This window comes from Aspergillus foveolatus, assembly GCF_047715535.1.
Source record: "Aspergillus foveolatus strain CBS 279.81 unplaced genomic scaffold BDW70scaffold_27, whole genome shotgun sequence".
In the NCBI taxonomy this organism is placed as follows: domain Eukaryota; kingdom Fungi; phylum Ascomycota; class Eurotiomycetes; order Eurotiales; family Aspergillaceae; genus Aspergillus; species Aspergillus foveolatus.
Window position 1 is genome coordinate 285,383 of NW_027396091.1, and position 25,531 is coordinate 310,913.

A 25,531-nucleotide genomic window follows, 5' to 3' on the forward strand; every position below is an offset into this window, starting at 1 on the left:
ATGGTCGTTGCCTTGCTGTTGCTATTGCCATCGCTTTTCATTATTTTCATCAAGTCATATCATATATACACTACTCCGGGTTCCTTTCCTGTTCCCCACTTAGGTATTTGTAAGCTTCGCACCTTAACGTACTCCATATGCCCTTGTATGCACAAAAGATAATAAGTACAAGGAGTCGAGCCCCCTCTGAAAGCAAAACAACAATGGAAAGGATGCAAAACGCAGTCGAGTAGGCATGGAGTCAAAATCACCGCTATCATGCTAAACGCCTCTGCCTGCCTCGTATGGTGACAAACGAAGAATTGCACTTAGGAAAAAGAACAGAATAAAGAAACAATGTCGTGTAAATACCGAAAAGTGAAATGCTGAGATATACCAGAGGCCAAAACAAAGCACCCAGACCAGGACTCCGAATGCATGCAAGGGAGAGAACGCTGAGAGGCAAGAGCGAAGGAGACGCAAAGCACTGTGTTGTGTGGATAATAGGAGGGGAAGTGATATGGGTAAGGAAGAGGTGTGTATGACAGTGAGCGGACAGCGACATCAGAAGCCCCTTCTACGAATGCCCGCTGCCGTCTGGCTCTGAAGTCTTTGAGACTGGCTCCGCGTCATACGGCGCGACGGCCCGTCATCGAGACTCAAACTGCCTAGACCAGGACCGAGCTCCGAGCGTCTCGGAGAGAACAGAACTTCGTTAGCGGTACTGTTTAGCCCGTAGCGGATATTTCTAATGGTGTTGTTTGTTGTTGCGGTTGCTGTCGTCATCGTAGTTTCTGTGTCTGAGTCGCGGTCAAAGTCAGGATCCGAGGCATCGGCTTCTTGGTGTTTGAGGCTATTCAGGCTGAAGCTGTGTCGGTTGGCGTTGCCGTTGAATGAGCCGCCATGTGGGGAGAGAGGAAGTTGATATTGTGGCGAGGGTTCTGGCTTGTACGCCTGTGCCAGGAAGCTTGACCCAGCTGCGGTGGACCCGAAGGAAAGGGCCGGAGGTGCGTGGGAGGAAAGAGAGTTGAAGGATTGGTTGTTTGATTGTCTGCTGATTCGTGAATTTGGCGAATCGTCAGCAATGGTATCTCCTCCCGAGGATGACGGTCGACCTGCTTGGTTTCTCTTCGGTGAGAGCACGTCGGGAATAAGCGAGGTTTGGTAGATAGCCAATAGCCCTAGCGCCTCCTGGACAGCCATGAAGATCAGAAGGAGCTTTCCGTATCTGTCGAAGTAATGTCGTTCAAGGAATGCTCCTGGGAGATATCCACCGAGATGCACTGCTGCGGCAAGCTCTGCAACATAGACAAGAAGTTCCATGCCATTCCATTGTACGATAGGTTGCTTTACCCCCTCCAGAAGAGCAAAGCCAGCGAGTAGGCTAGCACATCCTAGAGAGGCAACTTCAATATAGTCGCCGGGGACGGTCACAAGTTCATACTGCGAGAGACTCCACGCAGTAATCGACACAAGTAGAAGACCAAATCGAACACACTGAGATATGAAGATCCCCCGCATGTCTGCAGAGCGCGATGGCTGAGTAACCAAATGTGCCTGATGTGGTCTCTGCCAATCATGCTCATCATTATCTGGTGATTTGATGGTGAAAGCTCGATCAAAAAGATTCTCCAGCCCTGTGGAGGCATGATCGGTCACTGGAAAGAATTTAGGAGGCGCGAATACAGCATCTGGAGAGGCCGTTTTGCGCCTCCAATCAGCGGAAGATTGAGCAGGGCTGCGATGAAAGGGATTGCGCTCAACGACCTGTTCGAGTGGGTTTGGTCTCTTTGAGGACTGGCTTCGCAAGTTCCATGATGGCGGCACTGGAGCAGGAGGAAGAGATCCGTAAAAAGGAGTAGGGCCGGAAAGGAGAGACTGTCGCTGGTCGCGTTGATGAACAGTTGAAGCTGGTTGGAAATTATGCTGTATAGACGGAGTCCAGTCCATGTCGTCGACCTCGGGCGGTGGCGTCGGAATGGCGCGCTCCTCCCGAGCGCTCTGGGGAGTGGCCAGCCTTTCAATAGGAAAGCGGGGTGTTATCTGCTGAGAGCTTTCATGGGGGGTGTAGAAGGGCTGTTTCGTGCCAGTGGTCAATCGAGGAGATGCCTCCGTTTTCCGAACTGGGGTTGTCATTGGAGTAGTTTCAGCCCAATTGACCAGTGGTCGAGTGTCATAGCGGACGGTGCGCCGGGATATGATGACAGACTAGAAGTACGTCAACACTCTTTAGTGGAATGACACCAAGAAGGTGGTCCTACCAGGACTGTAAAAAAAAACATGAACAGATGTAGAGCAGGCGGCAGCGTAGCATCAAGGCCGCTAGACGAGGGATCTCTAAGGACGGCCCAAAACGCGCACCGCACGACCATGACAATAAGCTGGACTTTGTAGTATTCACCTAGTCCCAGGAAGCGGCCGCCTCTCCCTTCAACCTTTAACCGCAACTTCGGGTTATACCACAGCGAAAAAATGCCGGCCACAAGAGACAAGCCTGCATAGGGTCCCAAGTCCGCAGGACCATCAGTTGGTAGATGAAGCGTTTGGAGAACTTGTCTAATGCGTGGAACGACCACATGCGACGTCGAGAAACCATCCGAGTCTCGTAATGATTTATCGACAGGCAGTGCATTGGTCAAGTCCCAGGCAAGTTGACCCGCAATGCTAGCCCAGTAACAGATAGCACCGGCAAACACCAAAAGACTCCTCCAGTTCCATTGTCGCGCTTTGCGCGCTGCTTTTCCTGCTTTACTCCTGTCCATCATTCGCCGCAGGTGATCCGACTTTGCTTCGTATCCGGCCTGGCGGATGCGCGCCTTCACACGAGGTTCACATTGATCGCACACTTGAGGATACCGCTCTTCTAGATTCCTTCGAAATTTGGGATATTCCCTTTCGTATGCGCTATAACTCGGATCGTCTGACGGCGGGAAGTAGGAAGCCAGAGCACTGGTGAAAAGGTGTTGGTTCCGCACACACTGGGCACAAAACAAGTCGGAGCCCGTCAAACCTATGTCAACGGATTCAAGAGAAGATTTTATTGGGCCGGGTGTAGGCGGATCTGGATTCGTTTCGGTGGCGGGAGGATCTGTTATATCTCCATTCTATTGAGGCAGTTTATTAGTAGTTGTACAGGGGGAGAAGCACAAAAGAGTGACGTACTTCGTCGAGATAGTTGACGGCCTCGCAGTGTTTACATTGCCATTTTCGGAGAGGGCCCTTTTCAGGCTGCGCAGAGCGACGGCCGCAATAGAAGCAGCTTAGTCGCTTCCAGAAGAGAGGAGCCATGATGTGTGGAACATTTGATGGGTGATGAAGGGCGTTGTAGCAGAGAATACGCTCTGAGAATGCAAGGAAGTCTTAACCCCGACAACACCAGTGCACAGACCACACGTGAATCATCAATAGATCAGATCCGCCAGGAACACGTGCAGTTCATTGTAACTACACCAGCACATTCTGCATCAATTCAGTCGCAGGCGAGTGGATTGATAATTTGCTACAGTTTTGACACAATTACTAGGTCTTTCCTTCATGATGCCTGCGATCCTGCAACTTCACCTCCTTCTGCCTCCCACCCTATTCTACCGCCGATCTTAAAAAGTTTCCTGACATACCATACTCTCCGGTCTCGCGCAATTATGTCTATTCGTCTGTTATCTCTCATCGTCTCTATCTTGGCTCTCGGCTGTACTGCCTTGGGCTACGGTCTTATTGCCTTGTTACAGCTGTCGCTCCCCAGGGTAACCGTCCTGGTCTCCCTCTTCATCGCAAGCGTCATATCACTGGTCCTGGTTCGTTCGAACTTGCCGTTGCACTGAGTTTCGTGCTAGAAACACCCAGGCTAACCTAGCAAATGTATAGCTCCTCAGTGCTTATACGATTTCCCAGAACACTCCGGTGCCCAAATGGCGTCCCAAGAGCTCCCCGGTCCATCTTCTGGTCGTCCTCGGCAGTGGCGGCCACACGGCAGAGATGCTTTCTTTGCTACGGCGCGTGGACATTGTTACAAACAAATGCATTTATCGGACCTATGTTGTCAGCTCCGGTGATAACTTCAGCGCTACCAAGGCGCTCGAGTTCGAATCCAGTCTCGGGGGACGGCCAGAGTCTTACGCGATCATAACCGTGCCTCGTGCCCGCCGCGTCCATCAATCCTACTTAACGGCTCCCTTCACCACTATTTTGTCTTTCTGGTCCTGTATTCTAGTTCTATGTGGGCGCCATTCGGACCAGCAGCGATACAAACAACCAGCGCAACTTATCTCGCCTTATCCGGATCTCATCCTCACCAATGGCCCCGCGACAGCCGTTTGTGTTATATTGGCTGCTAGATTCCTGCGTCTTCTCGCTTATTGCCTGAACTTCCTATCTTTAGCCAAGTCCCACCGGCAATCTATGACCGGCAAAGGGGCGAGCGAGGCTCCGCTGCCGGGAGAATTCCGACTTCGTACAGTATTTGTGGAATCTTGGGCTCGGGTGAAGACATTGAGCTTGTCGGGAAAGATCCTTCTGCCATTTGCCGACCGGTTCTTGGTCCAGTGGCCTGCGCTGGAGGGGAAGCAGGCGTGGTGGGGGATGAGGAAGACTGAATACGTTGCCGGTCTTATGGACTGATGCGCCGCAAAACACTCTGTGCATGAGTCATTGCGACATTGAGCACGAATTTGGTACATACCTGCAGTAGCACATCGTTGCAGCCTGCGGACTATTACAGTATAGTCCAAATGGAAAGCGCCGCCGCCGAGGCTTTCCCCTCATTGCGGCTGTCGGTTGCATACTTGGGATCCATCGAACGGATCTTCCGCTTAACACACGGCTGCTCCGACGTATACGGAAGTTGCACTGTAGACCACTTAGCTATATATTCAGTATATAGGTAGACCTCTTGTGCAACCCGTCTATGTGCCCGCTGCTTACTCCAACGTAAGCCCCTCATATACCCCGCATCTGACCAGAAGCGATTACCATAAACTTCACCCTCAATTCATCCATCTCATTCCTCGGACATACCATCATCATGCCATACGCGCTACAAGACCGTAATGTCCTCGTCTCTGCGGGCTCTAGGTACCCTACTGACCCCAAATGATCCCAACATGTCTCTTATCAGCGCACCCAAAGACGACACTCCATAATTGCTAATCCATTATTTTCTTATTTTTTAGGGGATTAGGAGCGGTCGTCGCCCAGAAGTTCGCTGCCGAAGGCTGCAATGTCGCAATCAATTACCTCTCTAGCAGGGATGCTGCGGAGAAAGTCGCATCAGATATTCGAGCGCAGTATAATGTCAAGGTCATATTGATTCAGGGTGTACGTTCACATTGGCTTGCATTGCCACAGTCTGGTCTTCCCGCGCGGATTACGGTGGTATTGGCGTTCTAATTAAAGGTCTGCGTTGGTATAGGATGCGAGTATTCAGAGTGAATGTCAGAACATGGTGCAGACTACGATCGAGCAACTTGGAGGTCTGGATATTCTGGTTTCGAATGCTGTGGGTTCTCGTCCTTGGTCAGAGCCATGTATAATGGAGGAATGTGCTAATGAATCGAAAGGGCTGGACCAAGGTTACTACGTTCAACGACTTGGATGCCATGAATGAGGAAGACTGGGATAAGGTAGGTAGCAGTCGGTGATCTAAGTCATATACATGCGGCTAACAAAGATTACATTGCTGGTCCGCCAATGTGAAAGGGCATCTATGGCTCTTCAAGGCGGCACTTCCTACGTTCAGAGCCAATCCGGACGGTGGTGTCTTCCTACTCACCTCATCAGCGGCGGTAAATATCCTTGCTCTAGGTACAAGTAACGGTGATGCTCACTGACATACCGCAAGGCCGTTTCTGCATCAGGAAGTAGCCTGCCATATTCAGTCACGAAAGCGGCAGGTATGGGATATGACCTCAGAAATATGAGTGTATGGAGGTGACTAAAATAAACACAGGCTTGCATTTGGTCAAGTGCCTCGCACAGACTCAAGGGAACAAAGTCCGCGTCAATGCGGTCCTTCCAGGTCTGCTCTTGACTGAATGGGTATGGAGTAATGGTTCAAGGGAATGTGGAATCAAAAGCTAAGTCAAGACCAGGGACTGCGGTTCCCCAAGGAGAAAATTGAGGCTTATAAAGCTAAAACTCCCCTTAACACCCTGGTATGGAGTCTCAGCGAGCATGAAAAGTGTTGTGAACTAACGTTTCATGCTCACTACCAGCCTGAAGTGGAGGACACCGCCGATGCATATATCAACATAGCAAAGAACTCATCAATGACAGGACAAGCAGTTCAAATAGGTAAGAGGCTATCTGAGTTTTATGTGTGCAGATTATCTAACTTCACAGATTCTGGGTTTGTGGTGAACTACTAGCTGAGCTGTATGGCGCAAAGATAGAAGCGAGGTGCCCTTTAGGATTGAAAATTGCTGAGATAATACACGGTGTTGGTCTTACATAGTATACATTGTATTTCTTCTTCGTCCTTCAGTTGAAAGGATTGTGGAATGGAGTGAATGAAGCACCCTGCGATGAGAAAGTGCGGCTGCCAATCATCCGAGCTTTGAGGGCAGCACGGAACGCATCCGTATTAGGCCGCCCTTCCACCTTCATCATATGGATTCTGACCAGCTTTCCGTCTCGAGTGAAGACATATACCCCCTTTCCTGAGTCCGACTTGACGGTGTGCTCGCCATCTATGAAGGGAAGTCCTGGAACCAGGGCAAATGCCTCGCTCCCTTTCAACAGCTGTACTTCTTCAAATTCACTGAGAATAACCCTTCGTTGTTCAAAAGTCGGAGTAGGCCCAGATGATTCACCAAGAACCAGAGACTTGTTCCACAGCGGTCCCAGCACCCGTTCCCGCCGACTGATAGTTGTCCAGGTCCAAGTCGCCCAGTCGATATGTTTGTCCTCCGGTTTGATCTTGGTAGCATGTATCAGGTCCTTCTGCTCAGCCGTGTACCAGCCGGCGTTTTTGTGCGGTGGGACGAACAAGCCCTGTTGAATGCCCTTCACTAAGAGCTCCGCACCTTTAGGGGCAACAACGTCCAACAGCTCAGGAACGGTGCAAGAATCAGGGTTGGGGATCTCGAAACCGGGAGAGGGAGTTTGGGCGAGGATTGTTCCGTGATCGAAATGCTGGAGGTGCAATGTCTGGAGGCTAACGCCAGTCGTGGTTCTCCCAGCTAGGAGAGTATGGTGTAGCGGCGCAGGCCCACGGAAGCTGTAGTTACCTCAGTTGGCATGGACCGGTAAGGTTGAGCTCCACCATGCCCGTACTTACTCAGGAAGTAACGACGGATGCACATTCAATCCACCGTATCTAGCGCTGTTGAGAATTCGCGGGGGCACAAAAAGACCAAAAGACACGGCCACTATGAGATTGATCGGTCCATCGGGGTACACCGGGGGCTAGCATCATGAGTTTGTGTGTGACTATATTGGTGAATACCAAGTTCTAGATACCTGCCATCCCGTGAAGGTGTCGACTTCGTGGATAGGGAGACCTAAGTCTGATGCGACGAATTTGATTGGGACTGTCGAAGCATTATATCAGCAACAAGCCGTCTCACACAGCGTTCTTCACGATGAACCACCTTCTCGTATTTGCTTCATGCCTCTTCCCACCCTTTTCCCGGGCCTGCAGACGACATCGATGGAAGCGATCCGATCGGGCCGTTTCTTATGTTCATCATGAAGAGCTTTCAAAGAAGCTATACTAAAATGATCGGAACCGCAGAAAAGTATTCGGAGCGGATCGTAGGCCCTCGTAGATAATGATCGTGGTGCAAAAGAGGGACGAAAGCGGGTCCGCCGCAAGGAGCATAGCAGGCTCGAACCTCTTGGAAGAAACATTGTTGCGCAGTCGCCGCAACTTGTTTAGTCTGGGGTAGTCGTGAAGCTCCGAAAGCTCTCCGACTGGCAATCTACCGGGACACGTGATGTCACTGCCCACTGCAAGCCAGATTGCGGGGAATGAGCATGAACAACAAGAACAACGTCCTGGCGACGACATTTTGAGCTGGCCTTTGCTGAGATGCCATGTCGGAGGACGATTCTTCTTCTGTAGTGCCGGCGCAGCTATCGTTTCTTGCCATCTACAATCCTTTACTCGGAACGACTGATGAAACGATCGAAGAGCAAATTGTCTTCTACACTTCGAGGTCCAGCATTTTGCGACCACAAGATAGCTCTACTGCGGCTGACAGTAAAGAGCCTGGCAATGGCTTGAATGAGAGGTTACGCCAGGTTGGCCTGGCGCAGGGCATGGTAACCTTCGCAAGGTGGGAACCGCTACTTGCGAACATATTGGAGTAGGTGCTAAGAAGTCATGAAGGAATTTCTCAGAAAACAAAGCTGTCGATTACGTGGAGACAGAGAAGACACAAACTGTGTTACACGAATTAGAGAAGGATTGGTGGATTCTAGCTGTGCGCACCATTGCATTGAAAGCGTTATCAGAACGAACGCTAAGAGCTTATAGTCTGTCGACCTGACCCGACTGCCGAATCCTAATAATAAGTTCGCTTCGCAAAGAGACGCCTCTGAAGCCCTTTTCCACTACTCGTCCAGAGAAACGGCTCCTCCGCAGCTCCTAATCCAGCAACTTCGTCGGGCGCATTCAACCTTTCTCCTTCACCATGGGCCGAGTCTTGATGTTCTATACGAAAATGTTGGCAGGACCACATTTTGCCTTCTCCTTGAGGATTTTTGGTTGAGATTTGCATGGAACTGGGATATTCTTCTTAGTGGGAATCCAGCTGTCGAGATATACAATGGTATAAAGCTCGCCGTCGGCGGTGAACTTGGTATTGGGGTCGGTGAAGAGGAGTGGGGAAGCGGAGAACGAGAAGTACTTGAGGACTTTGTTTCGAGGACAGAAGGTCTCGTAGATCTTGTGGTATCGCGATACGGTGATCCATACGACCCTGCCGGGAGCTCTCAAGCAGCGAGCATGTCAGAGAACGATGCTGAGAGCGCATGGCTTGGCTTGGATGTTTATCCACGACCGTCGGACGGTGTCATATTCTCAGGTGTTGGAGCTATCTCAAAAAGCTCACTTGTATCCATATCTCAATGGATGGAGTGGATATACAGATATGGTGCAAATGCCTATGGAGTCGGCGAGGATCCTACATCCCCGCGTCGTCGAAGACGGAGGAAAAGAGTTCGAGCTGCATCTTCTGGGAAGGTCACAAGCAATCAAGCCCTCTCCAATTTTGCGCAGGGAGCTGTCCCAGATCGTTCATTTTCCCCAGGTATTCCCCCGCCGCTTGTTGGGGGGACGCCGCCACCTCGACCGTTTTCACAAGAACCTCAAAAGGGTGCGAAGACACAAGCAAGTAATGGGAGCTCTCAACTCTCGGAAGATAAAGAAAGTGATTGGATAACAACGGGAACAGAAACATTCGTGAGGTATCTCACACTTGGATATGGCTCGTCATGGGCTCTTCCCGGGATATCCAGTGGGACATCTAGCCCGCCGCAAGTTGACGTTTCTAAGAGAAACGATGCCAGTGAATCAGATAATAAAAATGCTCAAAAAGACACGAAGGATCTCTCGAGCTCAAAGGGTCCTCCGCGACCTGGCAATTATGGCAGGTTCATTATTGGGTTACAGGACGAGGTTACCAACTCAGATGAAGGCCTGGAAGAGCGAGCCCTATCAGAACCCTCTGCTAGCCCGACTGAAAAGATCACTAAGAGAACAATACACGTGCAGATGGCAGATTCGCAGAAAGAAACAGGTAAGCCATTGCCTAGCCCGTCTACAAGAACAGAAGTCTCATAGTTCAGACTCAGTACGACTTCAGGTCGTCGTATACGTAGTAAGTCTTTGCTTTCCTGGTGGAATTATCACACGAGCTCACTATGATAGTACCGACCATTCATTTACACCTTTCTCTTCGACAACACGACATCAGCTCTCTCCGACCCCTCCATCTACCACAGCATACATCATCAGCTGGGTCCTCTCCAGAAACCACTCAGCGCCTCTACCTCGACATCAACAGCAGAAACCCGTATAAATAGCTTACCGGAGTTCAACAAATCCCAGAAACAAGCTAACCCAGTATATGACCTTGTCTTTGACCCACACAATCTCTCTATTCGCTCCTCCATCCCCAACATCCCAGACCTTACATCACACAACCAACGCATAGCTGAAACCTCATCTCTGTCCCGGGTCGAAACGATAAGCATCCATCACCGTGTCCTTACCACATACATAGAGACTCGGTCCCGCCCCCTTGAGCTCGAACGGACGTGCAAGACAAGCCGCGGGTGGTGGATTGTTTGGGTCCGTGTTCCCACTTCCCCAGATAGTCAACAAGACTCGCCGGAGCTTAGTGTAGGCAAGGACAGACAACAGGAAGCCGTTATAATCCGCCGAGCAAGCGATCATGCCGCCCTATCAGGCCACACTCGGAATGCTAGTAGTATAGGTGGTGGGAGCGGTGCCCGGTTTTTTAGGGACCTGGGTGGGGCATCGTCACCTGGATCTTCGCAAACTGTGAGGATGGATATAGCACCGAGTAAGCTTGTTGAGGGCTTGGGTCTTGACGCACGACGATATATTGAAAATTTACTGAGCTTGAATAGATAGAACCTCGTTGGAGCAGAGATCCGTGAAATCAGCATGAAGATCAGTACGCTTTTGTCCTGAAAATAAGATCTGGTGATATGCGTTGATCAGCCATAAGCAGAGCCTCGATACGTATTTCTACAGCGGCGGCCAATATTCCTGTCCGACCGTTTAGATTGAATCTGATATTTTTGCCGTTGTAGCCTTGCAGCCTCATCAGCCGTATTATTTACTACGGAAAGTTAGTTGTCGAGTACACGTGTCGGCCGATGGTATGCTTGGTATAGTATGCCTAAGGCGACAACTTAACTGATGATGCTGCAGCTGGAGACGATCCACGGGCGTGCGGAAAGTAGATACGCGCCAGTTCATAACCCCGAGTCCAAGTTGTGAATGACAGCTAGCGTTCGCAATATCGTACGTACCTCTGTCTGATAGCGCGAATTTATGCGGGTTTATTAGCTTTTAGCTTGTTACTATTCTTGCTGGCCCCGTCCACTACAAGTACCGAAAAAGGACATGGTGTGCATATACTCCGTATTTTGTGGAACAGCGAATAATTGCACCGCCACGTATTTCAGCATACTATTTCCACGAGGTGTATAGCTCGTATCAAAAAAACCACAAATAGTCCGTACAAAAATGAAAATGCTTGCTCTTCAGTTGGCTAGCCCATACAGATTTTGGACGCGTTACGGGGAGGCAAGGCAGACAGAATGCCTGATCGTTTAGTGGCTGTGGTTCGCCCGTATTGTAGTGAGCTTCTGTGTCTCAAGCTTGGCTCTCTCGTCATAGGCGTTTCGGAGTATTGCAATGAAATGGACGCTGAGACCGCTGATTGAGACAGGCCTGGGGATGCCTGTCATACGTACAATAACGGCACTGGAATCATTGGCTGGGAAACCGACAGCACAGTCTGCGGGGTTGGAGTTGATATTGACGAAGAATGAGGAAAATGCGATTGTTGAACGAAGCAGATCACCGCCCTGCTCTTGCTGGAGCTCGACCCGTCTCCAGGCCCTGCTTCGAGGAGCGGTTATTCGCATTGGCGGCCGCGGTTCAGGACGATTGCCATTGCTTATCCTAAGGCACTGAAGAGAAGAACCTTGGTTTGAAAAGGGTCCGATAGGGAAAGAACTTTGAGAGCAATGCGACACACTTTGTGAACCCGGGTCACGCTATGCAGTGTGCGTCTTTGATCCTTTCGGTCCCCGTCTGGTAAAGTTCAAGTGACAGGGTAGATTCAGCTGCAACGTTCTTGGGTAGCGGTGCTTGGGGTTCGCTTCACCTTTCAAGCTCTCGAGTTTTCCAGTATTGATATAGAGTCTGGGGAATATCCCTGCCCTACAGCCATGAATATAGTTCAAACCGACAAAGTGTTTAAAATTGCGGTCCCATAGCCGAGACTCCAGGTGTCTAGCCGCTCATTTCATCAAGGACCAGCCTCAGCCTCAGGAGCCAGTCCAGTGCTGTCGTGACCGTATTGAAATATGATTACTATTCTTACAGCTACTGTGGCTTGACGATGGGCTAGGCACCAGGCAACAAAAAGGAGAAAGAGAGAACCTCCTATCTTGAATCGATTGAACAAAAGCATTGCCAATAATTCAACAATGATCTATCCCAACCCGCAGGAAGTAGACTCTTGAGCGAAGATTTAGGGGCGATAAAATGTCGGAACAGAATCGTCATTTTCGTCATCGAGGAGCAAAACAAACAACCGGTCATAGCCACATACCTGCACAGCCACCTTTGTACCTTGGTAACTTCGTATCGGTGTCGTTTCAGAGGCAGAGCGACAATATTAAGACTAATAATTTTCTTTTTTCCTGGACAAGTTATGAAAGAGCTAAGTAGCTAAACTCTTTAAGGGGCCAACCAGATTATTCTTGAGTGCCGATAAAGCGTGGTAGCTGGGAGACCAACAGCGCTGCTTAGGGAGACTCACCACTAACCGCCTCTTTCCACCTCCTCACCTTCGCTCTTCCATTTATCAAGCACCCTCCGTCCTCGTCATCTTCCTTCCCCTGGGTCTTCCACCTGCTAAACTTCGCTTTTGACCCTGTCTACTCGCTAGACTTTTATTTCACTCTCTGAACCGTCTTTTTCGCCAACTCTTCTATTTTAATCTGCGCTGCTGCGCCCAGTTTCTACACCGTACGTGGTGACCCTTTTCCCTCGGGCGTCTGACTTGTCCCTTTCTCAACCATCCACATTCAACAACCGTCCTTCCACTGCCCACGACATTGTTATTTCTTCCCTTTTGCTTTTGACTTCATTCTCTTCGGGTCTCAAGCACTTATCATCGATCGGCTAGCTGATTTTTCTTCTTCCAAGATGGCTGAGATCCGCCGCAAGCTTGTTATCGTTGGTGATGGTGCCTGCGGTAAGACCTGTCTGTTGATGTAAGTCTTCCTCCAATGTCATCTGAAGTATCCTTTCAGCATCATTTACTTACTCTATTCTACCCGTGCAGCGTCTTCTCTAAGGGCACTTTCCCTGAGGTTAGCTCCCACATTCAGTTGCTGCCGCCCAGCGCCGTCGAACTCTGTCTATGACCTGGGTGTGCTCTTTTACGCAAACTAACGGCGATCCTCTCAGGTCTACGTCCCCACCGTCTTTGAGAACTACGTTGCCGATGTTGAGGTTGATGGCAAGCACGTCGAGCTCGCTCTCTGGGATACGGCTGGTCAAGAAGATTACGACCGTCTCCGCCCTCTCTCCTACCCCGACTCGCATGTCATCCTGATTTGCTTCGCTGTCGACTCACCGGACTCCCTTGACAACGTTCAAGAGAAGGTGAGCTTTGTTTTCTTAGAGATAAAATAATACTCGCGGACACTGTGCTGACCCTTGAACAAGTGGATCTCTGAAGTCCTGCACTTCTGCCAGGGTCTCCCCATCATCCTCGTCGGATGCAAGAAGGATCTTCGCCATGACCCCAAGACGATCGAGGAGCTGAACAAGACCTCTCAGAAGCCTGTCACCCCCGAACAGGTAGGATATCGAGGGAAAATGTGATTGTTTGGAACACAACTGACCTTTTTTGTAGGGTGAGGAAGTCCGCAAGAAGATTGGCGCCTACAAGTACCTCGAGTGCTCTGCCCGAACCAACGAGGGTGTCCGTGAGGTCTTTGAGGCTGCCACGCGTGCTGCCCTCTTGACCAAGACCCACAAGAGCAAGAAGAAGTGCAGCATCCTGTAAATTAGTCTATTCCCCTCGCCTTCGCAAAAGGTCTTTTCATGCGGAGATTATACGAACGGATAAGCGTCTCGAATATTTGGCTGTTTATGTTTTTCTTATCTTACAAGGGGAGATGGATTTGGTTTGGTGAAAGTGCCGGAGGGTGCCTGATGCGAGTGTGGTTAATATTCAAGCACTGGGCACATGAGCTTCATGGAATTATCTGGCTGTGCAGTTGGTCGACTTTCTTCTTTTGCAGACTTCTTTTTCTAGGGAGGCGTTGTCATAACCTTGTGGGCTTTTCGTTTTCTCTTGAACCGTTCTCCATAGCGCCCCCGAGGCAGCTCGATTCCCTCCGGCAAAGAGACGCTCTGTTCACTGACAGCAGGTCTGCACCACTACCTAGTAGGGATAGTGTAGACCGACGGTGTCTTCGCTTCAGCAGTTCGAGCTGGAGGGTTTGATCAAGCAAGTTGGAATTTCGTGATCTGATAGAAGATTCCTATGCCTTTCGGATTCCACGCCAAAGTCTATTCACCTTTTTCCTTTGCTTTAATTATTCTTGGTTAAAGAGAATGCATGGAACTATTTTCTGTTACTGGGTTGTTCGATCCGAAATCGATTATGTTCTTTTGCCAGAAACCCGTGACGCAGCTTCAGCAATAGGGTTTCCAACATCGCTTAGAATAAGATAATTGATTTATAAGAGAGAAGGATATTTTTTATACTAATTAAAGTAGCGATAATCCGCAGTATAGGCATGGAGCGACTGCTTTCTTCGAAGTCAAGTCACCCACTAAAATGTACACGTGACCTAGGTCCGCAATTTTCCCTCTCCGACGCAAACACTCGAAGGGTCCGCAATCCGCACCACACGCTCGCCATTGCCAGACCGGGCCATCCTCAGAATGCAGAAGGTCGTACGTCGGACAGCCTTGGCCCGAAACCAGGCTCAGCGCAAAGCAATTCGAGCGAGTAAAGATGCCCGACACGAAGAGCTAAACGACAGCCTGCGGCAGCGGTTCGCCTACAACCGGTTCCAGCTGGACAACATCCGCGCAGAGAGGTTACGACGTCGTGAAGACTGGATGCGAGGACCACTTGCACCTCAGCGAGATGCGGGGTTAGACGGAAAAATGTTTGGTGCTCTGAGTCCGCAAGCAATGCAGCCACCGGCTATTCCGAAGCATCTGCGGAGAAAGTATATCAACTTTGCCCCGGGTGACCGGGTATGTATCATGAAGGGAAGAGATAAGGGAAAAATCAATGTGGTAACTCGCGTGGATCCGGAGAATGAGACCCTGACGGTCAAGGATTGTAACGTGGTATGTATCTCACGCCAACCCCTACTCGAGAGATGAAGTGGATTGGAGAGTATGATGTTGTATTAATATCACCCAGGCCGACGTCTACTTTCCCGAATGGCTCAGCGAACAATTTGGCAACAAAAACCCCTTCCAGACCGTGCCCCTCCCCATCTCTATTGACGACGTCCGCCTCGTCGTCGCCCTCGACGACCCAGCCACAGGCGTCACCCGCGATGTCCTAGTCGAACACGTCTACGGTGGCGGCCCCCTCCTTGAACGTGAGCAGGGCGTCGACACTCCTCGGCACACCCGCTACATTGCTGGAGAGGACATCGAGATACCCTGGCCGCGTCCCGAGAAGCCAACCTTCAAAGACGAGGAATGGGACACACTTCGCATGGAGGTTGAAACACCCACCTGGGTGCCATCTCTTCATTACGCGCCCTTCCCTCCTAGTGTGCTTGATGAACTGCGAAATAAGTTCTCTAAGTACCGGACGCGCCATGACCCGGAGTTTGTGGAGCAGAAGAAGCTAGAGGACCTTAAGAAGGAGTATCTTCAGAGCAGGTCTTTGATGACGCCGAAGGGGGAGCTTATGGCTATGATTAAGCAGAAGAAGAAGGAGGAGTTGGAAAGGAGGAGAGATGCTGATGGGAATTTAATGATGGATGAGCAGACGTTGTCGTTCATTGAGATGTATATGAAGGAGAATTCGGTGACGAAGAAGACTAAGAAGATTAAGGAGGCTCAGACTGCTTGATTGAGCTGATCTCTTTCTTTTCGTTTCTTGCCGTCTTTCCTGTTGTCCTCCTGTCTTGTTTGCGAGCTGCTTGATTTCCCTGGGTGTATCTCTAGATTATTGTATTATAAAATATGAATGTATAAAATTAGGACTATCATGGTACTCACCTGTTGTTTGTGTTTGTATGACTCGGCTATAGACCCTTTGCTTAGGACAACGGCCACAAATGCATATCATAGAAGGAAAAGGTCAGAAATCACGTATATGGCTCTACTTTGTACTACTCCTAGATGAATAACGTTATAGACCAGGAAGGTATGATGCAATCATAATTCATAGCCGTCAAAAATAAGCAGAACTACCACCCAGATAATACCCCCTTTCCTAAACATGAACAACCTCCCCCTTCTCAACAACCCCCAGAGCCTCAACATCCTTCCCTTCCTTCTTTCCTCCATTATCAAGTGCGCTCCCCGTAAGTCCAATGTCGCTACTCCCCACCTTATCAACGGTATCCCTATATGCAGGAACAAAATTCACTGCAACAGCATAAGTCCACGCAAGAACCATAAACATCGTCGGCACGATAAACGCAAAACCCGTATCATTACGCAAATCCGCAACATGTGCAAGCAGCGGTGGGATTGCCGCACCACCACTGACACCACCCACAATGAAGCCGGACCCACGCTTGTAATGCCGTCCCAGCCCGCGGATGCCCAGCGCGACGATGGTGGGGAAGCATACTGATTCGAAGAACAGGGTTAGGAAGAGCATGGCGACTCCGGTCTCGTTGCGCTGTGTTGTAGACGCTGCGCAGAAAGCGACGACGCCCGAAATGTAGCCGAGGAAGACCCATCGCGGCCGGATATATTTCATTAAGAAGGCACCCAGGAACCGCCCAACTGTGAAGGCTGCCTGTGCGCCAGCAAGGTATTTGGAGCCCGTCGAGTTGTCGACCGCGGGCCAGGTTTCGGTTGCGTAGTTGATAAAATAGGAGGCTATGGCGACTACAGGGCATAGTTAGTAAATGGGCTCAACCATCTGGTACAGTAGGTGGGCTGGGAAGCGAACCTTGGGCGCCAGTGTATGTAAATTGCGCGAAAGTGGCATGGAACAGCTTATACTGCTTCCAGAATGGCTTGTCCTGTTCATCGACGTGCGTAGTGGCGACCTGAAATGCCATGTCCTGATCCGTCACTTCGGGGATGGTGGACATGAAGAAAACTGCTGCCAATACGAAGACGAAGATACCAATAGCAAGGTACACCCACTGCACGCGTTTCAAAGCGTCGACGGAGTCCTCCGTGTCGGTGAAAAACACGTACGAGGCAAGGGCGGGCGCAACGACTGTGCCGATTCCATTGAATGCTTGGGCTAGGTTGATTCGGATTTCGGCATACTTTGGCGGGCCACAGACTGTGCGGGTTAGCGGGTGTTACAACAAGTATAGTGCACCAAGCATCATTACCTGCAAGGTACGGGTTGGCTGCTGTCTCGAGCGACCCAAGCCCTGACCCGATGACGAATGTAGCTGCGCAGAAACCTCCAAATGATCGGTTCAGACCAGCAGGCCACATGCACAGCGCTCCGATACCATAAAGAACCAGGCCGAAGATAAAAACGAGCTTATATCCGTAGTGTCGGAGGAGCCAGTTTGCGTAGCCTAGGGAAGCGAGAGGGTAGGCACTAGATTATCTAGTCAGTAAAGATACTCAAGATATGTTATGCGCAGTACTGAAAAGTGCATACCCAAAATATGCGGCCTGCAGTCCCGAACTTCGTGTTCGCGTAATGTTGAGTGTAACCTGGAAATGCTTGTTAAGAGTATCAAGCAACCCGTATGCGAAACCCTATGTGGTGTGAGCCGAAGGTAGAGATATCATAGCCAGCCTGGACCTGCTGGCGCGGAATACCTACCCATAAAAAAAAGAGTATAGTGACGAGCATCAGAGGCCAAAGACTCTGTCGTAATGTCAAATTTGCTGCCGATGTAGTCTTGGTATTATCGACCCGCAACCCAGACCGGGTCTTCAAAAACCGAACGAAACCCATGTCGAGCAGGGAGCGAAGCCGAGTTGGACTTCGTAATTCACACTGGGAACTGAGGGTGTAATGGTGCCAAAAAGCGACACATAAAAACGTGCAAAACCCAGGCGCTCAGAGAAAGATGTACGGGCCAAAAGCAGCTGCTCACTATCCTTATGTAGTGGCTATATACTTGGCTTGTGCAACATCATGAAGCTGCTCAACGTGGTAGCGTACTGAGGAAGCGCATTTTTGGGCAGCCAATAAGTCGCCCAGAACCCTGTGCTGCCATTCTGCGGGCACCATCTTCTCCTCATTTTCCTTCTTCGGGAGCCGCTCTTCACAGTCTGGGGTAGGGTGGGCAACGGTCACTGGTGGAAGCGGACGATCACTGGCTCTAAACCTTTACCCCAGACCTCCTGGGGCACGGCAACTCTCTGGTCTGGGGAAGATCCACGGTAAGAATCCACCATTCACGCACGGTCACACCCTGGCGACTCCAAGCATGTGTGTTGCCGGTTTTCTAGCCTAAAAGGCTTCGCAGGGCGTTCCTCATGCTTGCAGGTCCATTCACTGAGGCTGTTGGCAATCGAATTTCATTAGTGCGGCAGAAAAGCAAGTGATTGACACTTCCGGAGTGTTGCTCGCTCTGCACCCTCCCAGACCTGTTGCCTTCCACAACGGCAATACTAGAGCTGTCGAACAATGGATCGTCATCGCGGGTAAATAAAGCCAATGGAATGAGATTCGGAGGATCGCAAGTGGCTACGCCAAGTCGGATAATTCGTATTTGGAGCATAAAATGTCGGAGCTGGCCGAGGTCAGAGTGTAGAAGAGGACGCTTGAAACAAACAGGACCAATACTACGCCAGATCAGGTGACAAGCAACGAAAGCAGATTCCTATTCCAATGGCCAAACTATAACTCGGTGCTTGGCCCAAATTCGAGACATTAATTTCTCGAAATATTCATCTACCATGATACATACATGCGTAACTTGTCCAAAGAGGTGAAAATGGCCACTTCTCAGGGGCCAACGTCTAAATCTAATCAGACACGCATTTGGCACTGAAGCCAACACTTCTTCAACCCAACTCTATGCCTTCTTCGGCTTTGATACGGCTCCGTTCTCCTTCACAGGAGCCGTGACGGTAGTGTTATACAAGCGACGCTCTACTACCTTCAGAAGCTCATCGATGACGCTGTCGCGATAATATTAGCAGGGTGGACGACACAAGGAGCGAGAGAGATCTTACATGACAGGGGCACTGATTGCCAGGACCGCTTTCCATTCTGTCCAGTCCAGAGGAAGGATCGCGAAGAGTCCTTGCAAGAAGGGGATGTACAGAATCGCAAAGTGGAGAGTCATCGAGAGAATTATGGCATAAACGAGCATCATATTGTTCCAGAGACCAAACGTGAGGAGCGATTCGCTGGACGAGAGGGCGTTCATCGCGTTCAGCATCTCGATCACAACAAGAATCGATAGCGAGACCGTGGATGCAGAGCGCGACATATCATTCGTGAACATCTCACAGCCAATCTCTGGGAACTCGGTGGAACATTTATGGAAGTGAGACTATTACCGAGTTAGCTGAAGGCCTCAAACAAAAACGTAGTTAGGGCTTACCAATTGCCAGAAAGAAATTTGAGGGCCTTCTGGGTTGTAGAGGAACCACCACACGTAGCCAAATACCGTAGCCGCACCGACATAGGTACCAATCACCAGATATCTAAAGAGCAGCCAACCGCCAACAAGCGGCTCATCCCGCTTTCTCGGGGGTCGTCGCATCACATCATGGTCGGCGGGATTGAATGACAGGGCAGTTGCAGGCAAGCCATCGGTTACCAGGTTGACCCATAGAAGCTGCACAGGGACAAGAGCTTCAGGCATACCAAGAGCGGCAGTAAGGAAGATAGACACAACCTCACCGATGTTGGACGAGATAAGGTATCGAATGAATTGCTGGGTATTGCTGTAGATCGACCGTCCCTCTTCAACGGCAATGGTGATAGTCGCAAAGTTGTCATCCACAAGAACCATATCAGCCGCAAGCTTTGCCACGTCAGTGCCAGTACCCATGGCGACACCAATATCGGACTTCTTCAAAGCAGGGGCATCGTTAACACCGTCGCCAGTCATCGCGACCACATGGCCAAGAGATTGCAAGAGATCAACGAGCTTAGATTTGTGAGAGGGCTCAGTACGTGAAAAAAGCGATGCGTTCTTGACGGCCTCAAGTTGTTCACTGTGAGAGAGGCTGTCGAACTCCCTCCCTGTGAAACTCTTGCCTTTAAGATCTTCGTCCTTACCAAAAACACCAATCTCACGACAAATGGACTCTGCAGTGTTCTGGTTATCACCAGTAATGACAATCACACGGATACCAGCTTCTGCACATTTCTTGATTGAATCGGCAACCTCCACGCGAGGCGGGTCAAGCATGGCGACAAGGCCAATGAGTGTCATGTTCTGTTCTAGCTGCGCGTATTCTTCAGACGTGCTAGCCTTGTGAATAAGGGGGTTCGCGCCGACGTCATCGACACTTGCCAGGGCAATCACACGAAGACCACGGCTTGCGTATTCCACGACCTCAGACGACAAAAGATCAAGGTGGGCTTTAGTCAGGGACACGCGCGCACCGTTCGCACCAAGGAGGGCGTAAGAGCAACGCTCGAGGATAGATTCAGGAGCACCTTTGACAAGAAGTCTCTGGTTATTTCCAGTACCTACCAAAACGGACATGCTTTTTCGGTCGCGGGAGAACTCATAAGTAGCCTGCAGGGGCAGACGAGATTCATAATAGGCGCTTGAAACGTGGAGCTTTTGCGAAGCGGGCAAGCTGAGAAGCTTATCATTCGTAGCAGCATCATCGGTGCCAATCTTCTCAACGAGGACACGTAAGGCTCCCTCGGTGGGTTCGCCAATGCACGAAAATGTACCAGTCTTCTCATCATAGGCGATCGCAGCAGCGTTGCAACGAGCCATAACCTCAGTCATCTGTCGTATGGTCGAAGAAGAGGCCGCCAGGTTCGTAACGACCTGGCCGTTGTATGAAAGGCTGCCTTCAGGCGCAAAAGTTGTGCCTTCAACATCGATGACCTCAACGCCGGTTCCCAACTGGCTCAAGTAGACGATCTTTCCGACACTCATCTGATTGGTGGTGAGAGTTCCCGTCTTGTCAGAGCAAATCACACTGCAGCTTCCAAGAGTTTCAACAGAAGGCAACGAGCGGACCACGGCATTCTTCTGGGCCATTTTACGAGTCCCAAGAGCCAGACAGGTGGTGATGACAACGGCCAAACCCTCCGGAATAGCGGCCACTCCCAGGGACACTGCGATCTTGAGGTAATAGATTGCGCCTTTAGCCCAACCGCCATGAGAAGGATCGTTGAAGTGTTCGACATTAATGACCCAGACCAGAATGCAGATCACCGTAATGACTTTAGCCAACATGTCACCGAAGTCGTTCAACTTTTGCTTCAGCGGCGTCGGCTCTGAAATCTGAGACGTGATGCTCTCATGAATATCGCCAATTGCAGTCGATGAACCAGTCAGAACCACGACCGCTGTGGCATTTCCATTAACAACGGTGGTACCCGAGAAGAGGATGTTGGTTTGGTCCTGCTTAACAGCCTGCCTATCATTGACCGCACGAGTGTCTTTGGCTACACTCTCGCTTTCGCCCGTAAGGATAGCTTGGTCTACCCGAAAGCTGTTGCTGTGAATGGCGAGGAGTCTGCAATCAGCGGGGACTCGGTCCCCAACCGCAACGTGAACGATATCTCCAGGTACCAGATCCTCCGCCTTGATGCGCTGAACCGCACCATCCCGGACCACTTTGGCCTCGTTCGCGGAGTATTCCTGCAGAGCAGCAATTGCCTTCTCAGCACTGCTTTCCTGGGTCACGCCGACGATCGCATTGAGGATGAGGATAGTCAAGATCTGCAACAGCGCAAACTAAGTTAGAAGGATGCTGGAGTAGATGATCTCTTTGCGTCCTAGTACGTACCACCGCAGGGTCGACGAAGACAGTCCAGTCATCACTCTCTTCGAAAAGAGCCAGTACGAATGAAACAGCTGCTGAGCCTAGAAGTATAAGAATGAGCTGGTCCTTGAACTGCTCGAGCACAAGTTCCCATAAAGGAGTTGGTGGTTCTTCCGCGAGCGCTAGCGACGGAAAAGACAGGTTAGCATTTGGAGCTGAGCCTCTTACATTACACAGAGAGCAAAAAACTCACAATTTGGACCATATTTCTGTCTTGATTGAGAGACCTGGGCGCTAGATAGACCAGACCGTTCAGTGACGTCGAAATGCTTCAGCACTTCCGCCGGCGCGAGAATATAGGATTGCTCCATGGCCGACTATATAATCGGATAGTTGACCAGGACCGGGGAGCAAGAAGAAGAAAAAGAGCGGAGAGAGTTTGCGAGTAGAGAGAATGCTGGCCCAGGCAATCAAGGCATTAAAGCTAGGACAGGTGGCCGAACGGAGCCGTAATTAGTAGTGAGCGGAGGGCGGTTGGAGAAGCCCAGTCGGGAAAGATCTAGAAAACAAAATGGATCCTGAAGGCAAACTGGATGCATGATTGCATAGTAAATGATCCAGGGCACGATAACTTTCTTACTATCGACCTTTCGACGTGATATGCTATTTTATTTATTTTTCTGAGGGAAAATGATCCTCTAATTCTAAGCTTACAACCCGCAAAATTCAGAAATTCTCGACAAAAATAAGCATAGATATCGTTTCTATCTAGTTCGAGAGGCTGGGACAGGCATTCAACGTGTTCTTTCAGCGGATGACTGCCGGTACCAAACAACAGGGCTGAACGCTTCCATACATAGTTTGTCACCTATCTCATTCGCTGCGACTCTCGACAGAGTGCCAAATGCTCTCAATCGCCGCGATATTTCTGATCGCACTATCTAGCGGTCTACTTGAAGCTGCCGTAAGACTCAGAGACATCGCCTCTATCAGATATCGGATTGATTTCCATGCCTCAATTACTTCTCGCCGTAACCAAGTGGTTACTATACCATTACACATATTCCCTGCAAATGCTGCGAGAAATGCTGATGCCTGTACCAGATCCACAACCAATGAAACCCAGGTGGTTCTCAGTAAAGTTATGAGCCAGTTAGCGCTTTTTGACGGGTCATTTTGATGAGCTTGTGGGCTTCTGCTGGCCCTATATGATGCTATGCCAACAAAAGTGTGTCATAAATCAGTAGCTGTACACCGTAGGGCTGTAGGAGACCGTGCTTTTGAAGTAGGCTTCAAGGCAGTTCTGATGGGAGCGACCTTTCCTCTCCAATGTCAATGTCTATTCCATTCAACCTGCTCGCTAACCTACTTTGTTATAGGTCCTGCCTCTTCCTCCCTTGCATATACTCTGAGGTAAGAGAATACCTGGATGGTTCACAGTGGCTGTTGGCTTGAGATCAGATATACTCAGAACAGCGTGTCATGTGATGTACTGGCTTGGCATCTAGCGGCAGGTCATGTGCTCGACATTCCGCCGAAGCGGTGACCACCTGGACAAACAAAACAAACACAAACACTGGCTGCCGCTTTCTCGCTAAGCCAGAGTGGTCGTCACCTCACCGTTGTTCCATCGCTTCCTGGTTGCTGTGATCGCATTCAAACTCCCCCCGATCTTCGTTGCGTCTGTGCTTCTGGCTCTCCCCTTCCACGTCCTTCGCTTCCTTAGTCTAACTTATAACCTCTCGATCCCACCCCTTACCTCTTATCTTTCCCGACCTAACCTAACCGTCGACCATGACTTCTGAGGTATGTTGTTCTTGGCCCAACCCCTCCATCTGGTGTTATCAATTCAGCACGAGCATCATGAGATTGTCGTTTTTGACTTTGTCTTGTATCTCTCATCCCTGTCTTTCTTATTATGAAGGCTTCTTGTCCACCCTGCCTATACTTTACTAATGATCTTCTGTTCTTTACAGCGTGAGAAGTAAGGGTCTAGACTTTCTGGTAGCCCCAGATAAGAACCAAACTAACACCCCTCCTCCTTCAGCAAAACATTCCTCGCCCGCCTTTGCGAGCAGGCCGAGCGTTACGATGGTAAGACGCTTAGACTTCCGGAGTCTGAATTTTTGTCTTGAGTGCTAACGTATGGTCTGCCCCGCATAGAGATGGTCACGTATATGAAGGTGAGTCGCTAAGCGCCCGCGAAGAAATGTTTTATTTCGAGCGTCACCGCTGACTTGATGTTTAGGAAGTCGCCAACGTATGAATTCCCGCGTCTCGAGACTCAAAATACCCTTTCTCCTTTTCGGCCCAGCCGCCTTCGAAATGACTAACACCGTTCCAGATTGGCGGCGAACTTACAGTTGACGAACGTAACCTTCTCTCTGTCGCCTACAAGAACGTCGTCGGTACTCGACGTGCCTCGTGGCGTATTATCTCCTCCATCGAACAGAAGGAGGAATCTAAGGGCTCTGAGCAGCACGTCAGCATTATCCGCGAATACCGTCAAAAGATCGAGACCGAGCTTGAGAAGGTCTGCCAAGACGTTCTCGATGTACTGGACGAGTCCCTCATCCCTAAGGCTGAGACAGGCGAGTCTAAGGTGTTCTACTACAAGATGTGTGTTCAGTCATGTTCAGCATTTGAATGCAGTGTCTGATGTGATAAATAGGAAGGGTGACTACCACCGCTACCTTGCTGAATTCGCGTCTGGCAACAAGCGCAAGGTTGCCGCTACCGCTGCCCACGAGGCCTACAAGGTATGATTAGACTTTATAACTCGTGTATCTGTTATCAGAGCATGAGCTAAATACACACAATAGAACGCAACCGACGTCGCTCAGACTGAGCTTACCCCCACGCACCCCATCCGCCTGGGACTTGCCCTGAACTTCTCCGTGTTTTACTACGAGATCCTGAACTCGCCTGACCGTGCCTGCCACCTTGCCAAGCAGGCTTTCGATGACGCTATCGCGGAGCTGGACTCCCTTTCCGAGGAAAGCTACCGTGATAGCACTCTCATCATGCAGTTGCTGCGTGATAACCTTACTCTGTGGACTTCATCCGACGGCAACGAACCCGAGAACGTGTCTGCCCCCAAGGAGGAGAAGCCTGAGGAGGAAGCTGCTGCTCCCGAGGAGAAGCCCGAGGAAGCCAAGGCTCCTGAGTCGTAAGGGCGGTGTTTCCGTTTTACTGCTTTGTTGTATCAAAAACCGCGTTAAGTGCTCGGCGTCTTTGCTGGACGTGCGAATACACCCCTGGAAGTGTTTTGCAAAGGTCTTTTTTAAGCTGCGTGACAGGTTTGGACCGGCACTTATCTTCCACTTGTTCGGGATTATCTGGGTCGGCCAGCGGAGTTTGACATTCGGAGAGCGGAGGAAAGGGGCGAAGTGGACGTTATCTATCTCTCTTTTATTCTCTCTTTTTTATTCCCACCCCAGCAAGATACAATGTGTTAGTCCACGTTTTCTCACTTAATCGCCTTCCACCGTTGACCCCTTGCCCTTTTCCTCCTTGTCGTTTCCCATACAATCAGAGGCCATAGCTTCAATATCTGAACCGAAGTAGTTGATATTGTTTGTAGTCATGAGCAAGTGTAGTCTGTCAGCCGACTGACTCTCTGCCCAAGCACATGTTTTAATGGCGGTTCAATAAAAGTAGCCAATCTTCACTCATCACAAATGAAGAATCTATATCTTGTTCCTTCGTAGTAAATGCTTGCGCAAG

At 50.1% G+C, this 25,531-nt stretch overlaps 10 protein-coding genes across 10 annotated transcripts; 6 read left to right on the forward strand and 4 right to left on the reverse strand.

The window, feature by feature from the left end:
- Positions 1-543: 543 nt before the first annotated feature.
- Positions 544-3,267, reverse strand: BDW70DRAFT_160465 (uncharacterized protein; the record flags this gene model as incomplete). Its single annotated transcript, XM_073740849.1, has 3 exons — positions 544-2,187; positions 2,241-3,083; positions 3,142-3,267. 3 exons carry the CDS (start codon positions 3,265-3,267, stop codon positions 544-546), a joined length of 2,613 nt encoding a protein of 870 aa, XP_073595597.1.
- Positions 3,268-3,430: 163 nt separating this feature from the next.
- On the forward strand, positions 3,431-4,955 carry BDW70DRAFT_137222 (glycosyltransferase family protein). The gene is made up of 2 exons (XM_073737008.1): positions 3,431-3,773; positions 3,844-4,955. Exons 1-2 carry the CDS (start codon positions 3,621-3,623, stop codon positions 4,594-4,596), a joined length of 906 nt encoding a protein of 301 aa, XP_073595598.1. The 5' UTR covers positions 3,431-3,620; the 3' UTR covers positions 4,597-4,955.
- A 44-nt stretch (positions 4,956-4,999) lies between these two features.
- BDW70DRAFT_150678 (SDR family NAD(P)-dependent oxidoreductase) lies at positions 5,000-6,341 on the forward strand (the record flags this gene model as incomplete). The annotated part of the gene is made up of 10 exons (XM_073739189.1): positions 5,000-5,049; positions 5,148-5,292; positions 5,387-5,473; positions 5,535-5,611; positions 5,645-5,759; positions 5,816-5,867; positions 5,924-6,012; positions 6,066-6,128; positions 6,189-6,267; positions 6,316-6,341. The coding sequence occupies 10 exons, from the start codon at positions 5,000-5,002 to the stop codon at positions 6,339-6,341; spliced, it is 783 nt and encodes a 260-aa protein (XP_073595599.1).
- Positions 6,342-6,453: 112 nt separating this feature from the next.
- BDW70DRAFT_150679 (methionyl-tRNA formyltransferase) lies at positions 6,454-7,824 on the reverse strand (the record flags this gene model as incomplete). The annotated part of the gene is made up of 4 exons (XM_073739190.1): positions 6,454-7,192; positions 7,253-7,380; positions 7,435-7,505; positions 7,566-7,824. 4 exons carry the CDS (start codon positions 7,822-7,824, stop codon positions 6,454-6,456), a joined length of 1,197 nt encoding a protein of 398 aa, XP_073595600.1.
- A 116-nt stretch (positions 7,825-7,940) lies between these two features.
- BDW70DRAFT_168486 (uncharacterized protein) lies at positions 7,941-10,966 on the forward strand. Its single transcript, XM_073742478.1, has 5 exons — positions 7,941-8,252; positions 8,306-8,399; positions 8,453-9,716; positions 9,766-9,797; positions 9,848-10,966. The coding sequence occupies exons 1-5, from the start codon at positions 8,011-8,013 to the stop codon at positions 10,574-10,576; spliced, it is 2,361 nt and encodes a 786-aa protein (XP_073595601.1). The 5' UTR covers positions 7,941-8,010; the 3' UTR covers positions 10,577-10,966.
- Positions 10,967-12,892: 1,926 nt separating this feature from the next.
- Positions 12,893-13,760, forward strand: rho1 (Rho family GTPase RHO1; the record flags this gene model as incomplete). Its single annotated transcript, XM_073740850.1, has 5 exons — positions 12,893-12,960; positions 13,032-13,059; positions 13,157-13,354; positions 13,418-13,552; positions 13,608-13,760. The coding sequence occupies 5 exons, from the start codon at positions 12,893-12,895 to the stop codon at positions 13,758-13,760; spliced, it is 582 nt and encodes a 193-aa protein (XP_073595602.1).
- An 837-nt stretch (positions 13,761-14,597) lies between these two features.
- Positions 14,598-15,945, forward strand: BDW70DRAFT_137237 (mitochondrial 54S ribosomal protein uL24m). Its single transcript, XM_073737009.1, has 2 exons — positions 14,598-15,064; positions 15,141-15,945. The coding sequence occupies exons 1-2, from the start codon at positions 14,648-14,650 to the stop codon at positions 15,804-15,806; spliced, it is 1,083 nt and encodes a 360-aa protein (XP_073595603.1). The 5' UTR covers positions 14,598-14,647; the 3' UTR covers positions 15,807-15,945.
- Positions 15,946-16,172: 227 nt separating this feature from the next.
- Positions 16,173-17,843, reverse strand: BDW70DRAFT_150683 (putative l-fucose permease; the record flags this gene model as incomplete). Its single annotated transcript, XM_073739191.1, has 5 exons — positions 16,173-16,789; positions 16,863-17,207; positions 17,260-17,477; positions 17,541-17,641; positions 17,709-17,843. 5 exons carry the CDS (start codon positions 17,841-17,843, stop codon positions 16,173-16,175), a joined length of 1,416 nt encoding a protein of 471 aa, XP_073595604.1.
- Positions 17,844-18,693: 850 nt separating this feature from the next.
- Positions 18,694-22,281, reverse strand: BDW70DRAFT_137239 (calcium-transporting ATPase). The gene is made up of 5 exons (XM_073737010.1): positions 22,059-22,281; positions 21,830-21,987; positions 19,447-21,762; positions 19,073-19,395; positions 18,694-19,018 (listed from the first exon to the last, which is right to left on the reverse strand). The coding sequence occupies exons 1-5, from the start codon at positions 22,174-22,176 to the stop codon at positions 18,913-18,915; spliced, it is 3,021 nt and encodes a 1,006-aa protein (XP_073595605.1). The 5' UTR covers positions 22,177-22,281; the 3' UTR covers positions 18,694-18,912.
- A 1,626-nt stretch (positions 22,282-23,907) lies between these two features.
- BDW70DRAFT_57971 (14-3-3 adaptor artA-like protein) lies at positions 23,908-25,491 on the forward strand. Its single transcript, XM_073744329.1, has 5 exons — positions 23,908-23,988; positions 24,054-24,065; positions 24,150-24,424; positions 24,477-24,564; positions 24,628-25,491. The coding sequence occupies exons 1-5, from the start codon at positions 23,971-23,973 to the stop codon at positions 24,976-24,978; spliced, it is 744 nt and encodes a 247-aa protein (XP_073595606.1). The 5' UTR covers positions 23,908-23,970; the 3' UTR covers positions 24,979-25,491.
- The last annotated feature ends 40 nt before the right edge of the window (positions 25,492-25,531 follow it).